We start from the raw sequence: 18303 nt of genomic DNA, 5'->3' as shown, positions 1-18303 counted from the left end.
CAGTAGTCAGCTTTTCAGTATGCACTACCTACTTACTTGTGGATAAACAATTTCCAGTATAGGTTACACTCAGGAAAGCCTAATGCAGCCACAGGCTCTCTGAGGCCGCCCCCTCATCCAGTATTCACCCTCCTTCTTTGCTTTGACTCGTCACTGAGAATAGGCAAAAGTATAAAAAGTCTGCAGCTCCCAACTCTTCCAAACACCCTGGGTTCTCAACTCCCTGGAGAAGGTGCACATTAAGAACTGTGAATAGCAATTAGCTATAGCTTTTCCAGTGAAAACTGAAACACTCTGACGGCTAGCCACAGACAGACCAGGAAAATGGCTGTCATAATTTGAGACAGCTAAGAGGACCACAGAATGATTAGTGATGCAGGGCAACGTAGGAGAAGGATTTATTTATTTATTTATTTATTTATTTTATTTATTTATATTTTTTTTAAGACGGAGTCTCGGTCGGTTGCCTAGGCTGGAGTGTAGTGGCATAGTCTCGGCTCACTGCAAGCTCCGCTTCCCAGGTTCACGCCATTCTCCCGCCTCAGCCTCCCAAGTAGCTGGGACTACAGGCACCTGCAACCACGCCCGGGTAATTTTTTGTATTTTTAGTAGAGACGGGGTTTCACCGTGTTAGCCAGGATGGTCTTGATCTCCTGACTTCATGATCCACCTGCCTCGGCCTCCCAAAGTGCTGGGATTACAGGCGTGAACCACTGCGCCCGGCCAAGAAGGATATAGTTAAAGATTTAAGATATTTAACTATCCTGGACAATTTTGTTTTATAGAAATTTGGATCACCAAAATCATAATAGTTAACTGTCCTCCCCCATCAATGCACTTACACATTTTAAGGAACTGGGTAATGGCTAAATGGTTACATTAATTTTTTTTTTTTTTTTTTTTTTTGAGACAGAGTCTCACTCTATCACCCAGGTTGGAATATAGTGGTGCAATCTCAGCTCACTACAACCTCCACCTCCCAGGTTCAAGCAATTCTCCTGCCTCAGCCTCCCAAGTAGCTGGGACTACAGGCATGCACCACCACGCCCAGCTAATTTTTGTATTTTTAGTAGAGACAGGGTTTCCCCATGTTGGCCGGGCTGGTCTCAAACTCCTGACCTCAGCTGATCCGCCTTGGCCTCCCAAAGTGCTGGGATTACAGGTGTGAGCCACCATGTCCAGCCAAATAAAGGTTACGTTAATATTTAGTGGTTAAATGATCGTAGCAGTGAAGTTGGTTTTAGATCAATATATTAAAGGACAGAATAATACAGATTGAGCATCTTTAATCCAAAAATCTGAAATGCTCCAAAATCCAAAACTTTGAGTGCTGACATAATGCCACAAGTGGAAAATTCTACACCTGACCTCATGTGATGGGTCGCAGTCAAGTCACAGTCAAAACTTTTCATACAAAACATCATGCATTAAATTATTTAAAATATTGTATAAAATTACCTTCCAGCTTTGTGTATAATATGTATACGTGACAAAGAATTTTGTGTTTAGACTTGGGTCCCAGGCCCAAGATAATCTCATTATGTTCATGCAAATACTCCAAAACCTGACAAAAATCCAAAATCTGAAATATTTACAGTCCCAAGAATTTCAGATAAGGGATACCCAACCTGTACTTATGTCTATTTCACACCACCTGGAGTAAAATTACAGTCATAAAAACTAGTTCATAAATTTCTGTCACTGCTTATGAGACCACTGATCCTCTCTCTAATGTGATGCCAAGTGGTGATGAGAAAAATGGTAACTGCCTGCCTACAGGCAAATACAATATTATCTAGACATGCATGTACCAGAAAAAACAGAGGACTAGAGGGGGTAAAAGGGAAGGTTCTAGGACCCTGTTAAGTAAGGATCACTTTCCACTCCAATGATAGCAATGGGAACAGAAGATTCAATAAATACTCTGAAGATCATGCCTTTAGATTTAATAAATAAAACCATCTCAAATAAAAAGTCTAAGTTCAAATGTTCTGCCACATGAGAACTGCGGTTTCTGCAAAGGCACTGGCTGTGAAACAGTCCACAGGGACCCATATAACTCACTTGTACTTCTCATTGATGTTGGAAATCCTCCAGGCGTTGTTCATATCAAAACCCATCCTCTCCACCTCGTTTTTAAACCTTGAAGTTACATGCTCCCCTAGAGGCCAAAGATAAACAGCAGAAAGGAAGAAATGAATACCATTTTGCAAAACAGGTGGAATAAAAACAAAGAAATATATATATATAAGCTATATGTAAATATATATTTTTTTGAGACAGGGTTCCACTCTGTCACACAGGCTGGAGTGCAGTGGTGTGATCTCAGCTCACTGAAACTTCCGCCTCCCAGGTTCAAGTGATTCTTGTGCCTCAGCCACCCAAATAGCTGGGATTACAGATGCATGCTACCACGACTGGCTAATTTTTGCACTTTCAGTAGAGATGGGGTTTTACCACATGGGCCAGGCTGGTCTCGAACTCCTGGCCTCATGTGATCCGCCCGCCTCAGCCTCCCAAAGTGCTGGGATTACAGGCGTGAGCCACTGCACCCAGCCTGTGTATTTTTAAAGGTAGGAATTGTATAAATAATAAAGTAACATATATTATATAGTTTTAGTTTAGAAAGATCCCTGTCAGGTTAAGATTATAAAGAGGAAAGAAACTAATTCTGATCAAGAGTTATGTTATCTCATCTAATCCTTACAATCAACTCTGAGAACAGTATCACTGAGCTCATTTTACAAAGGACAAAATTAAAACAGGTTATTATGGCAGGCCTGTCTGGCCCCAAAACCCATGCTCTTGTCCTACACTGGCTACTTGCCTACTTCCACACTCAGACTGACAGTACACTTAATAAGAAATAAAATCAATAACAAGATCACACAAGTAGCAATACAGAACTATAATTCCTCATCCAAAACCCTTTGGTCCAAATTTTAGAACTTGAGTTTTCCAAACTTTCGTTAAGGTAAGACAGTGCATATATTATAATATTAGGCTCACATGCTTAACAAGATCTCCTTAAACAAATATTAATATTTCTTTCGTGAAAGGTATTGATCATTCATACCAGGTGGGATAGATAAAGCAACAAATAGCCTCATGTCAGCTCAGATCAGGTCCAGCCAAGACACCAAATAGGGTATGAAAAACATTCTGGTTTCCAGAGCCTTTTAGATGATGGAATTGCAGGTTAACAGGTCATGGAATCATAACTGCCAGCCAGGAATCTCAGGAAATACCATACTACTAAGTGCTTATTATTTGCAAGAACAGCCACCCAAGCTGGTATAATCTGGCTATATTTGCCCTAATGAATCTGGCTTTCTCTTCCTTAAAAAAGCAAAACAGAGGTAGAAATGAAGCTAACATAAATTCAGTAAACCTAAAATAACTTTCTTCCTTGAAAACATACACAGTCCTAGGGCAGTATGTTATTTTAAAAAATATTAAGCAGCACCTCTAATATATAGTGGTACAAGTTGTAAAATAAGTGCTAGCAGGGCTGGAAGAAACCACAACAACAAAAGCACAAAACAGACTTCACTTTGGTGTTCAAAGTATAAAGCTTTGTTCTCCCTGGGAGAAGAGCTACAGAATAGGAAACAGCAATTACTTGAATGGAAGACAATTCTGTTAAACTACTTCCCATTTAAACTGCTTTTCTTGAGCTCAAGCTAGGTATTACACATTTCCTGAAGGAGAGCTATAAAAAGATGAGATTGAGAGAAGATGAGGTGCAAGAAAAAATAACAGCTAAATCCATCCCATTTTGGAAAAGTTTTAGAAGCAATGTAGCAGGCTTCCAAACAGGAAAAAACTATCTGAATTGGGGTGCCATCTGTCTACAAATTGCAAGGAATATTGACCATCAAGAATACCAGGCCAGACGTGGTGCCTCACACCTGTAATCCCAGCACTTTGGGAGGCTGATGCAGGCAGATTGCTTGAGCCCAGGAGTTCAAGACCAGCCTGGGCAACATGGTGAAACCCCGTCTCTACAAAAATGCAAAAATTAAGTTGTGGTGGTACATGCCCTATAGTCCCAGCTACTTGAGAGGCGGAGGTGGGAGGATCACCTGAACCTAGGGAAGCTGAGGCTGCAGTGAGCCGTCATCACACCATTGCACTCCAGCCTGGGCAACAGAGTGAGAGACCCTGTCTCAAAAAAAGGGGAAAAAAACAAAACAAAACAAAAAAAAACAGACAAGGAGTCTTTAATTCATAATCCCAATCTAAAAGCTGCAAAACTGTGGCAAATTCCAAGTTCATTAAGAGATTTTTTCCCCCGACTCTGGGATATAGCTCCAAGTCTTTGCAAAAGGTAAAAGTATTTCATTAATGATTTTTTTTGTGCTTTTCCTGAACTGTACATTAATGATCTTTTACATTAATACCTCTATCTCAGGATAAAACACATAGATACCCTAAAAGGATCTTGTGATTTAAAAATAACCACTGGCAAAATAATAACAGTTAACAATCACTATCACTAGCAATTTACTTCATAGAACCATTTCCCAAAGAAGGACTTAGAACCACCATCCAGAGCACAACATTCTGAGCTACACGCAGAAATATATACTGACTAGCAGGTATAGAAAATCTGTTATTTCGAGTTCTTTGAGAATGGGAATGAGTTTTAATTATTTTTATATCTTCTAAGGCAGTGACTTCATAAACTTTGAAACTGACCATCACAACCCACAATAAGAATTATGTTTTACATCACAATACAACAAACATGTTTTAATTTATTCATTTTTTGAGAGACCGGATTTCCCTCTGTTGCCTAAGCTGGATTTGAACTCCTAAACTCAAGCAATCTTCCCACCTCAGCCTCTTGAATAGCTAGGACTATAGGTAGACACTGCCCAGCTAATACAACACACATTATTTTTTTTGAAAGCATTTCACAAAACAATACCCACTCTTACTATGTGTGTGACACAATTTGATATTTTCTATTCCATTTCTTTAAAATTAGATTTCATGACCCGCTACTGGATCATAACCTATTTGAAAACCACATCATTACATACATCAGGAATTCGATCAGCTTTTGCAAATTGTGTGAGATGTTCACTCACATTTACTTAGCCAGAAAAATAAACACAAACACATCTATTGCTGGATTCCCCTTAAAAATTTCCATCTCAGAATTCTCAGGTTTCAATCCCTTCAACATTAAATACATTGTGATATCCCAACTTACTTTAAATACTGGGGCTATAAGGTTTTTGTTTGGCTTTATATTTCCATTTCAACCCTTCCTATCTGCCTTTGTCCCTTTTCAGCATTTAGTATTTCTTATACTAAAAATAATACAGTCCAGCAATTTTCATTTTACTGGAAATGAGAACTTTCTTTTTAAAAGCAATGAAGTTCCCTAACTCCCTCTATCATAAACACAGTGTCAATCAGTGATCTAAAAAAATTTTCCCCCAGAAGTCTAGCTCCCTGGCTGATCCTGAGTATTCAAGCCGACAATTACACACAGCTTAAAAGGCCTAGGACAGAAGGGACAGGCCTTTACCTGGCAGGTGAGGAAGCAGACGAATACCAGAGTCAGAGAAGGTAAGAACTACCTCTTAGCAGATTTGCAAATATGGAGAAAGGAATTAGGCTTTTCTATGTACAAAGGTCACAGTAAATCCTCTAGATGCAACTTCCTGGACTGCATTCAAACCCGGAAGACAGATAAATAGGCAGCTTCACAGCAGTGTTAAGACCCAGAGTCATATGCTAGTCGTGGATAAACAAGATGGGCTTAAGGGACATTTCACACGACAGAGGTTAGAGAGGTAGGCCTGATGCTACTAAACTGGCAGCTAAACTGCCCAGTCATCTGTCAGGCCTCCAGATTAACACTCTAGTACAGAGCCATCATCAACAAGTCAGTTACAATGAGGAGCAGGAAGTTAAGGACATGGGAGAGAAGCTTTTAGCTTTAAGTCCACTTTTTTAGAGTTTGAGGGGCTAAGAGAAGGGTCAAGAATTTGGCAAAGGCTTCTGCAGGTTTCACAGGTAAACTCCAACAGCAATGCTGAAACTTCTTCCAAAGCTGATTAAGCCTTAGAGCTGTGACCACAGTATGGCTGGCTTAACGATGACTGGTTCAACAGCCAGAAACTAAGATTTACATGAATACTAAGACAATTACGTAATTTTCTCATTTCCCTCCTCTCTGATACATTCTACTTCTAGCAGGCTAGGTAGAGAAGACTCCATAAAAGGCTTTATTAACTGCTATAAGATTAAACTAACTTCCACCCCTCAGAGTCTACACTTGTGATATCATGTACTGGGGCAGATTATAAAAAGGCATGACTTTGAAATATCTCAAGTGTTGTCTCATCCTAAAGATGACTTATAAGTATGTGGTTGTCTGGTATGCTAATATTTGATGAGTAATGCTATATACACTGCCACTGCTCAACAACATTAGGTAATGACAAAAGAACCAGGTTGACTGGATGTCCTCGAGGTGTTTTTTTTTTTTTTTCGGTTTGTTTTTAATTAAAACCAAGTTTTTTCCTTTGTACTCCACAGTGAATATACATAAAAGGCAAAAGCCATACATACACATACATTCAACCAAGTCACTGAAATACAAGATCCCATGCTGAGTGGTGGCAGGTTAACATCAGTGTGGACTGTGTATACTGGGAAGAAACAAAATGCAACCCTTACTCATAATCTCTAGCCAAACAGTTATGATTGCATTACCTTGTAGTTGCATAATTTCCAAAGTGTTTTCATAAGCATGGCACATAGGGGGCACTTAAACATTTACTGAATTGAACTCTGCAGCATTAACAGATTTGATCTTCAGGATACCTGGATCAGCCTGGGCAGGAAGAGCATGAATGTCCCAGTTTAAAGCACAAAGGAAACTAAAGCATAGAGAGCATAAATTCTTCGCCCAGTGTTCTTTTTTTCAACTAAATCATAGAGTATGCATTTAAATTCAGGTTTCCTAATTCCTAAGTCAGTACTTTACCCCTCACACGCCCTTGCATCACACACCTACAAAAAGACAGAGAACACTGTAGACATCTTTATGTCCTGATAGCCAAAGAATACCAAATATCATCAGGAAGGGGAAGGGTCTGGGGACCAAAGTCATCCCACCTCAGGGCAGAGCCACCCATAATTAAAAGACGAGACCGAGGTACCTCTCAGGAATATCCTAAGAGTTTGCTCAAATCTAAAAGAAACTCAAATTATCAAGGGACTAAAAAAGCTCTCCTAAAAAGATAAGGACTTTTCAGTCTGTGGTTGTGAGAGGACAGGATAGGAGAAAGCAAATCTTGCTGAGTAAATGCTGGCAACCCAAAATTAGGGAATACCTCTTGGAGTCAGGGGTCTTAAACAAATTGAAGTTCTTATATAACATAATGCAGTAGCATGCACTCATCAAGTTCATTATCCTAGGAGATGGTAGAAACTAAAAATTTAATAAAGAAGATGCAAGGGTTAAAAACTCAGAAATCGTACATGTAAGATTTGTACACATCACTGTTCGTAAACTTTCTCTTTAAGAAAAACCCCCAAACTTGCAAAGAGCCATAAAAAATGAAAAAAGGTATTTAAAATGTGATGGCATTTCAATAAAGAAAAAAAATAGATGTAACAATTGGAGTGAAGTGAGAGACAGTTTAAGCACATTCTCATAAACTTCCAAGGTTGGTGTAGTCTCTCGTAGGTGACAGGATTCTGCTAGCCTGGACACGCCTGTGAGAAGCTGGGATTCTGAGGCTTTCCCTGAGGCTCCACGAGGGCAGGTGCTTTTGTTTTTCAAACTCTGTATCCACAGCATCCATCATGGTCAGGTCTGAATAACTGAGAACTGGTTTTAAGTCCTAGTTCTGTCGTCAGTGACTAGCACTGGGACTTGACAACAGGCTTTTTACCTCTGAGCCTCCATTTCTTTGGCTCCCAAAACAGACACCAACCTATCTTGCCTGTTTGACAAGGTTATGAGGATCAAACAAAAGTATTTATCAAAGCATTGTTAAACATAAGATAATGCTAATGCTACAAGCATTTTAAAAGAACAAGAATGTGAACCAGAAGCTTCAATTAGTGATGGGGCCAGAGAACAAAGTAACACAAGCATAGCAAGATTAGCCTCAAATGTTTAAAATGACCCAGGGCAGACTTATAAGATTGAAGATTCAGGATTAAAATTTCAGGTTTCTAGAAAAAAGTCCCAAGAGTAAACTTTACTTGAAGGAGGCTCACAACTTTTCACTGCACAGAAATTTAAGACTCCACTTTGAAACCTGACACACTAAAAGTCAGTGTTGGACCAGCAAAGTTCTATCTATGACCACATAAAGAAACTACATGCAGACAAATAACATGAACTTGGTCAAAGCCATTTCTGACGGAGAATGACAGTGAGGGGGACAAAGACTATAGAGGAGTCAGGAAGCCTGGGTTCCAGAACAGGCTCAGCATTTTTTGTTTGTTTGTTTTTGACGGGGGCGGTGGTCACATGTTAAAACCCATAATCTAGGCCAGGCACAGTGGCTCACGCCTGTAATCCAAGCACTCCGGGTGGCCGAGGCGGGCATATCACCTGAGGTCGGGAGTTCGAGACCAGCCTGACCAACATGGAGAAACCCCGTCTCTACCAAAAATAAAAAATTAGCCGGGCATGGTGGCGCATGCCTGTAATCCCAGCTACACAGGAGGCTGAGGCAGGGGAATTGCTTGAACCCAGGAGGCGGAGGTTGCAGTGGTCCGAGATCCAGCCATTGCACTCCAGCCTGGGCAAGAAGAGCGAAACTCCGTCTCAAAAAAAAAATAAAAAATAAATAAAAAACAAACCCCACTATCTATTTGTTCTTGATAGGCACCTGGCCTCTCACCAATGACCTCCTATTCAACTTTCAAAGCTGATTCAAAAGCCACTTTAAAATGTGAAGTCTTCCCACACATGTATACAAAACTCATGGCTCCTTTCTATCAGGCTCCCATACTATTCATAAAACTTTATTATAGTTGAGCTGTTTTTAGGCCCAATAGATTGTGATGCCTTCTAGTGTTCTTCCCTTCCCCAGAAGGCAGAAAAGATGTTCTATTAAGCTTAAAAGAATGCTATGCACTTGCTAGGTGCTCCTTAAAATATACACTGATTGATATATGAATGCTTAGGTGTCCCATTTCATGTTAAAAGTGCCTCCATCAGTAGCTTGATAAAGCCCCTGGCCATTTGCACATTTCAGAAAGGCGTACCTGGTCTGCACAGGTCTCCATGTTGCTCTTTTTCACTAGCATAGACCTCCATGCACCAAGCATGGTATGCAAATGAGAAGAGATCTTCTATTTTAGCAGGCGGTCGGATTGCGTTGTTCAGTCTCTTCAGCCACTCTTGACACTGCTCAAAGGTTGAAAACTGACACCTTTTGTAAAGCCAAACAAGTATGGATGTAATCAGAAGACAGTTGAAATGAAATATAAGAAAAGCCATTATTTCAAGAATGCCCACTCGTAGTGAAGTGGGAACGACAACCAAGAAAGCATCTGAGGCAGTCAGTCATTCGCATGCTCATTATCACTTATAAGAAAAACAAATGTTAGCCAATGGAACAAAATGTCCAAAAGAAGGAAGCTATTGGAAAACCTATTTTTTTAGACTAATGAAATCTCTTCTAAGATTAATGACAATTATTACAGAAAAATGGCAGCTATTCTCTTTCATGAGTGGAGTTTCATTCTACTTCTTCCATCAAAGTTTTATGGTTGTCCCTCATAAAAAATGTTCAGAAAAATCTTTTTTGTTTTGTAGTAACATTTTAGATCAAGTTTAAAAAAAAAAAAAAAAAAACCCACAGCATTATTTTTAGCCAGTTAGGGAGTAATTTCAATATTTAGTTATTAGGACAAATCAGAACCAAAAGACAGATTGCACTGAAACTTTCAGCTATGACCATGTAGAGAACAAAACAATTCTATTGTCAACTGCAATTTTCAGTATATACAACTAAGGAGTTAAAATAATTAGTGAAAACTAATTTATTAAAGATATGTTTAGGCTGAGTGCAGTGGCTCATGCCTGTAATCCCAGCACTTCGGGAGGCCAAGATGGGCAGATCACTGGAGGTCAGGAGTTCGAGACCAGCCTGGCCAACATGGCAAAACTCCCGTCTCTAATAAACATACAAAAATATTAGCCAGGTGTAGTGGCATGCACCTGTAATCCCAGCTTCTCGAAGGCTGAGACACAAGAATCACTTGAAACAGGGAGGTACGGGTTGCAGTGAGCCAAGATCAACACCACTGCACTCCAGCCTGGGCAACAGAGTGAGGCTTTGTCTCAAGAAAATAAATAAATAAAAATAAAGATTTGTTTAAATATTTGGCCTTTTTGAATGCAATGTTAAAAACTGACTAATTAATAAGCAACTACCTTCTTAAACTGTGAGTTGTAGCCAGTATCTATCAAAAATAAGCCAAATCTCATGGACTAAAAAGCGATATCTTAAAAAGCAGTTATCTTAAAACCAAGGGATCACTTAAACCTCTCCCTCATCCCAATCACTGTGGCTCATCAATATGCCAACACATAATGTTTACTGACACCCCAGAAGAGGTCAGAGGAATGCAGTAAAAACTTGTGGAATTTAAGACCTCTAGAGCTATTAAATTTAAAAATGCATTTCAGGCATCGTTGTTGGTTTTTGGTTTTTCAGATGGAGTCTTGTTCTGTCACCCAGGCTGGAGTACAGTGGCGTGATCTCAGCTCACTGCAACCTCTTACCTCCCAGGTTCAAGAAATTCTTCCGCCTCAGACTCCCAAGTAGCTGGGACTACAGGCGTGCACCACCAGACCAGCTAATTTTCGTATTTTTAGTAGAGATGGGGTTTTGCCATGTTGGCCTCAAACTCCTGACCTCAAGTGATCCACCCCTACCTCAGCCTCCCAAAGTGCTAGGATTACAGGTGTGAGCCACCACACCCAGCCTGCAACCATTATAGTTAAGTGCAGATACAAATCATCAATGAATGCTAAACTTATGGAGAAATTTTTATGAGAAGCAGGGACATTTGCATTGTTTCAAAGTGCCTCCCCCAGACTTGTTTTTAGTTGCAAGAGAGAAAATGCAGAAATTATGCAGAAGCCAGGTGACATCTCAACTGGAATAATCAAACTTAACATCACCAATGAAGGACATGTGGACACTGTACTTCCAGATGTAATACAATACCCTGAAAAGGACATGACATCATATATATACAGTATTCCAGTTGAGAAAATATAACCTCAATTTAATTGAGGAAATACTGGGCAAACACAACATGAGAAGTATTCCATTAAAACAAAAGACTGTATTCTGCAAAATGTGAATGTCATAAAAGAAAGTAAGGCTGTAGAAAATGTTCCAGATTGGCCGGATATGGTGGCTCATGCCTGTAATCCCAGCACTTTGGGAAGCCGAGACGGACAGATCACGAGGTCAGAGTTCAAGACCAGCCTGACCAACATGGTGAAACCCCGTCTCTACTAAAAATACAAAAAATTAGCCGGGTGTGGTGGCACACGCCTGTAACCCCAGCTACTCAGGAGGCTGAGGCAGGAGAATCGCTTGAACCCAGGAGGCAGAAGTTGCAGTGCGCTGAGATCGTGCCACTGCACTCCAGCCTGGGCGACAGAGCAAGACTCTGTCTCAAAAATCAAACAAACAAAAACAAAAAGAAAATGTTGCAGATTAAAGAAGGCTACAGAGTCATGGCAGCTAAATGCAATATATGACCTAGACTGGATTCTGTACTGAATGAGACGGAGGTAAGCGAGAATGCTATAAAAAAGTATCAATAGGTCATTAGGTGAACTGACAAAATTGGAACATGTATAGTAGACTGGATATAAGTATTATCAATGTAAAATTGAAAATTGATGATGTTATGGTTATGTAAGAAAATATCCCTATTCTTAGGAAAGCACATTAAAGTATTTTGGGGTTAAGAGCCATGATTATGTAACTTACTGTCAATCTGTTCAGGAAAAGAAACACACACAGAGACACACACATATAGAGACACACACACACACAGACACACACACACACACACACACACACACACACAGCAGGCCTCTGCAAATAATAAAGCAAATGGTAAAATGTTAACAAGTGAATCTGGGTGAATGGTGTGTACTGATGTTCTTTTTAGTATTTTTATTTTTGCACTTTTGTAAATTTAAAATTATTTCCAAATTTAAAAAAAAAACATCTTTCAACATAGCAAAGTATACATCCTACAGATAAAATATTTCAGGCACAAACTACTCAGAAAATATTCCTAATGAGGCTAATCATCAAAAGGTATTTTACTAAGTTACCAAATAATGGACCCATTCTTTAAAAAATATTTTCCATGCTAAACAGCAACACAAACATACCATACCACATACCTGATAACTTTGCAGTCTTTGCAAGTCAAATGAAGCTGAAATATATCTCGGCATTCAACACTTTCTATAAGCTGTAATGGAACCTGCAATTTAAAAAAAATGAAGTCCTCTTAGTCAAAAAAGGCATTGACCCTGGAATTCTTCAATGTGTCCAACAAGACTAATTAAAAAGATCTATAAGGGAAAGCAACAAAAATAGAACTGCAAACTTATCTGGATCAACAGTACTCAAGTGATTTACTACAAAGTGAATTAGGACTTCCCTTTCTCTCTAAATCAGTGGTCTCAAGTCAAGTCATAGCATGAAGGCAACAAAGAGGTGGGCACCACCTTTGGAAGAAGGGGAGAATATATCTCTCAGGCACTGAATTCACAAGATCAGAGTACTACTTTTAGATGCTATAACTGACTATGATTTGCAGTGATGCAATGACATAGAAGCTGAAGGGAGCCAGACCAGTAATCTTTTCTTGCTTATAGAAAAGAACTACAGATCAGAATGCCAGTGGGAGACTACTGTTTGCCCCAAATGACAGAGTGGGCTTACGGCTTAGTGTCAGCCAATGAGGCTCCTGAAAAAGTCTAGAGTTCCAAGCTGACTGTGGATTGCACAGAAAAGACAATGAGGCAATAGCTGCTGGCCAGGCTCTCTACTAAGTAGAATAGACCCAAAAGTATCAAAAAGGAGGGAGAAGGCCATACAGTGATCAAAGGTGCTAAAACTATAATAACTATGTCAGATTTGCTTCAAAAGATCAGTTAGGAGCCCTGTCTGCCAAATGGGGCTTGAGGTTTGAACAAGCTGGAATGGTTCCCCCTTGCCAATCTGGTCTGCAGACTCTACTGGACACAGGATTATGTACAACAGCAGATAGAGAGAAGGGAGACAGATAGAAGCAAAAGCATCTAGAAAGGGTGCCAAATCTTCACGACAATATGAGGAGCCTCCTCCTCCTGTCCGTCAAATCATCTTAATTCAACCCTTGGCTTCAAAAAGCAATTTCTAGGCTTTCAAGGCAAACCTGGTAAAATAATAGTGAATACTTTTACTCCTTGAAAAAAGGAGTGAGCCATTTGCCTCTTACAGTGTATCAAGTCTAGCCAAAATGTGGCTCTGGGAGTTGCAAATAGCATTCCAACAACTTGTGTTTAGTATGCAAAGAGGAGGGCAGTCTCCTCCAATGCAGACAGAAACAAGAGTACTGTCTGCATAGGCTGGCCCTCGTGTTAGCTGAGCCAGTTTCAGGAACAAGCTTCCTGCAAACTCTGCCCCACCACAGAGCTGCCAGTCAGCAGAGAACTCTCAGAATGAGGATGCAGGGATCAAAAAGAAGCCTGGTGCTGGACAAAGAAACAGAAACTGGGGCAGGGGTTAAAGAAGAGAAGAAAGCAAAATAATATTACTCAGATAAATGACTGGGAGTTTCTACCTTAGGACTAAAGTCTTCTTGCTTTTAAGTCTACAGTCTATGAAAATTCCCTTGCAAATGTAATAGGACTGGGGGTCGGAAAAAAGACTAAGAAATCTTGGCCGGATGCGGTGGCTCACGCCTGTAATGTCAACATTTTGGGAGGCCGAGGTGGGCAGATCACCTGAGGTCAGGAGTTTGAGACCAGCCTGACCAACATGGAGAAACCCCATCTCTACTAAAAATACAAAATTATCCAGGTGCGGTGGTACATGCCTGTAATCCCAGCTACTCCAGAGGCTGAGGCAGGAGAATCGCTTGAATCCCGGAGGCAGAGACTGCGGTAAGCTGAGATCGTGTCATTGCACACCAGCCTGGGCAACAAGAGCGAAACTCCATCTCAAAAAAAAAAAAAAAAAAGAAAAGAAAAATCTTGCCTGTGTTCTGAGAACAAAAGGAGCTTTTGGCCTTCTGTTTTTGTTTACGTCCTTAACCCCAAGGTGCTGTGAGAAACTGCAACTGATGCAACTAAGAATTCTTCCAAGACCTGTGCATCTAAGAAGGAAAAAAAAAATCCTACAATTTATCAGAGATAAAACTATAAAGAAGAAATATTGAGATTAAGAAGACAGATTAGAAGACAACTTTGCTTTGTTCTCAGGCCAGTTCTCTGGGTACCCTGTAACAGACACTGCTTTTTATTTTGTATATACTCCTGCTAACTACCTTACTCACTATATCCCCCCAAAATGTGGCTGCCAGACTGGCAATTAACAGGCATGAGTTCTAATCTCAATTTTCTAAAATGTTACCAATTAAAATTTTGCCGGCTTCATTGGGCAAGCCTCCAGCCTTCCCATGTGCCATCAGCCTCTGCTTTCTGAACCTTGGTCACAACTAAGGAAATCTCAGGCATGGGGCCTGGGAAGAGTCTGGGATAGGATTAGAGTGAGCTTTACAAATCCACATGAAGAGGCTGCTCTTGCAGCAGTCACCTGCATCCCAAGTCCCCTGCAACTGACTTTATTTACGGACAGAAGACATGAAAACCAGCTAATGCTCTCAGCAGCTGCTGGGGGAAATGGATTAGCCTTTGCTACTTTGCTACAAAGAACAGGTAAGTTTTACATCCTTATTACTAAACCAGAGCCCAATGGCCTGTGCCCAAACTTAATATAATAAAATTATCTCAGATCACGCAAACATTTGCTACCTAAAATTCAGGCAATATATACATTTTTTTTCTGTATTTTAACATCGTAAATTTAAGAAAAAAGAATTAAAATGTTGGTTCTATGCATTGAAATCAGACTGCAGACACTAGCAAGTCACCAAAATCAACCATGTGTATTACAAGTCACAGATATGGAGAACAGCAGATTTTAATATTCATGCAGATTGTCACATGCAGGAAAGCTTAACACGCACAAGAATAGGGACATATAAAAGAGAAACACCTGATTTTTATAACAAATATCTCCCTTTTCTTCTCCTTTCTACTCCAGTGTTTCCCTTCAGCACTTCCTCCACAGATTGCCTTTTCTTTTTCTTTTTTTCTTTTTTTCTTTTTTTTTTGAGATGGAGTCTTGTTCTGTTGCCCAGGCTGGAGTGCAATGGCGCGATCTTGGTTCACTGCAACCTCCACCTCCCAGGTTCAAGCTATTCTCCCTGCCTCAGACTCCTGAGTAGCAGGCGCCTGTGATCCCAGCCACCACGCCCAGCTAATTTTTGTATTTTTAGTAGACATGGGGTTTTGCCATTTGGCCAGGTTGGTCTCGAACCCCTGACCTCAGGTGATCCACCTGCCTAGGCCTCCCAAAGTGTTGGGATTACAGGTGTGAGCCACTGCACCCAGTCCAGATTGCCCTTTCTAAAAGGCAGAATTGGCCTTCTTTTCCTGTTCATACCTCCATCCAAAACATACTGTTTCTCTACTTTCTTAAGGCCCACTCCATTGCTTTAGGTTCAAATTTCCTCACATATGAAAATGATCTCTTACCATTTCTGTAACTAGAGATACCCTATATTCAACCTCAAAAGCAAATTACAGATTCAAGAGCCAGTCCACTTTACAGCCCAGGAAGGTTAAACTACTACACTATAAGCTAGTACAGTAGTAAAGTCAGGACCAGAATCCGTGTCTGTCCTCCAGCCTGGGCTCCTTCCACTATACATGGTGTGCCTTTCTTTCTGCCCCTACACTTGAGCTTCTCTTCCATATGAGCTCTACTTTAGTTTTTCTTTCACAAATAAGTAGCTTCTCCACCAGGGATCTTCAAGAGAAAAATAGAGTTTAAATCAAAACTCCTCAGATGCAATTCCTTTTGTAAAAGAGTAGCAAGATAAACTCACTTTCAAATCCTCTCAAACGTACTGATTCAATGTCTTGTAGCAACTCATTTTCTTTTTGCTCCTCTCTCCTCTATCTCTCCACCTGCCAGGTAACGCAATCTCACCTTACAATGCTTTTCCTAATATGAATTTCACCAAACTCATGCTCAAACAATGCATCAAACACATTCAGTGCTACAACCAATTCCTCAAAAAGCCAAAAGTTACATTATAGACACTAATACCCTTAAGAGCATCAATCCAAAAAAAGCAGAAGAGCAGCAGTTTAAAAATTTAACAGACATGCACGGGTTATGTCCACAGTACTGTCACATTCCAGAGGGAACTGATGCCATCATACCCTACTATATTTACCTCAATTCATTCTGGGTGTGTGTGCATACATGTGCATTATTTTTAAACACCAGAATCTAGAGTGGGATAATTCCTACCTTTTTAAAAACAAACACCCTTTTTATAGCCTGAATGGGAAGTACTAATCTTGTACACCTGAAGTTAAAATGGCAGTAAAAGAGTAAAAATAATGAGTCTAAATCTAAAATCAGTAATAAAGTGGAATATCTGGGCACAAAAATCTTTCCATTTAAAAACTAATCAGGACCGGGCACAATGGCTCACACCTATAATCCCAGCACTTTGGTAGGCTGAGGCAGGAGGATCACTTGAGCCCAGGAGTTCAAGACCAGCCTGGGCAATATGGTGAAACCCTGTCAGTACAATAACGTAACATAACATAACATAACATAATAAAATAAATATAATCAAATAAAAAAAAATAAAATAAAAAATTGACTGCAGTGGCTCACATCTGTAATCCCAGCACTTTGGGAGGCCAAGGTGGGTGGACTGCTCGAGCCCAGGAGTTTTGAGACCAACCTGGGCAACACAGACATCATCTCTACAAAAAATAAAATTAAATTAATTGAACGTGGTGGCATGTGTCTGTAGACCTAGCTACTCAGAGGGTTGAGGTGGGAGGATCACCTAAGCGCAGGAAGTTGAGGCTGCAGTGGGCCATGATGGCGCCAGTGCACTCCAGCCTGGGTGACAGAGCAAGACCCTGTTTCAAAAAACAAAGAACCACCAAAAACTCACTAATCAGCAGAAGAGACTGTCACTGGTTTAAGATTCAAACTCTATTGTTCACCTTTGACAATTTACAAGCCTCCAGCACTGCTTTCGGAGGCTCCCACTGTTATATGAATGCTAGATCAAAGTGCATTAAATGTTAACAATAACCTCCTTCGCAGCAGGGTGTGGTGGCTAACACCTGTAGTTCCAACACTTTGGGAGGCTGAGGTGGGAGAATAACTTGAGCCCAGGAGGCTAAGGCTGCAGTGAGCCCAGACTGTGCTAACGCACTCCAGCCTGGACGACAGAGTGAAACTCCATCTCCAAAAAACAAAGTGAAAGAAAAAAAAAAAAACTAGTGTTGATTTTACAAATTATTTCTAACAGAAACTTGTTCTACATTTTTTTGAAGGTCACAATTCCATCTGCTTATGTATAAACTGTAGGGCTTTTTCCTTACCCTACAAATTGTTCACAGTAGCATACAACTAGAATTTGGTCCAGTAAGAGGAAAAGGACTCATGCAAAGGGGAAACATTCTGCTGATTTGCAAGGTAAGCGTCTAACACTCAAAACCAATTTGCTCCAAGCACAGGTGCAGCAACCACCTAGGATTTTCATGCTACTTACTGGGATTTTAGAAGCAGCAGATTGAGAAGCAGTCTATTAAATTACAAATAGACACACACACACACACACACACACACACACTTTTAAACATTCATGAATTCCACTTGAACACTTAACTTGTTTATAAGTTATCTAAGCTTCAAAGAACTATGTCTGTAAATATATAATAATTTGAGAAAAGCATAGAATAGGAGCAATGTATACCTTAAATGCTACACATAAACTCTACTACAGAGATTCTTTACCACAGGAACTGGAACTTGATATTCAGTGAATGTGTGAATTAAAGTAATGACGTTTATGGTATCAAAACCTACAGACACATTTTACTCAATGTGCTGTGAAATTAAAAGAGAATATATGATATCAGGTAGCTATTTAAAACTTGATGGTAAGTCATTTTCTGAAGTG

At 40.1% G+C, this 18303-nt stretch overlaps 1 protein-coding gene across 13 annotated transcripts in view; it reads right to left on the bottom strand.

Moving 5' to 3' along the window:
• MTMR3 (myotubularin related protein 3) overlaps positions 1–18303 on the bottom strand; it is a 147081-nt gene that overhangs the window by 29525 nt on the left and 99253 nt on the right. For 12 of the 13 annotated variants that reach the window (XM_054542955.2, NM_001132987.2, XM_063722716.1 and 9 more), the window contains 3 exon segments: positions 12431–12513; positions 9253–9419; positions 2065–2161 (listed from right to left, as the gene is read on the bottom strand). In XM_054542955.2, coding sequence (XP_054398930.1) covers positions 2065–2161; positions 9253–9419; positions 12431–12513 — 347 coding nt within the window. 13 annotated transcript variants of the gene reach the window in all.

Source organism: Pongo abelii, chromosome 23 (genome assembly GCF_028885655.2).
Source record: "Pongo abelii isolate AG06213 chromosome 23, NHGRI_mPonAbe1-v2.0_pri, whole genome shotgun sequence".
Lineage (NCBI taxonomy): Eukaryota > Metazoa > Chordata > Mammalia > Primates > Hominidae > Pongo > Pongo abelii.
The sequence above is the reverse complement of the archived record's forward strand: the minus strand, read 5'-3'. Positions and strand labels throughout refer to the sequence as shown.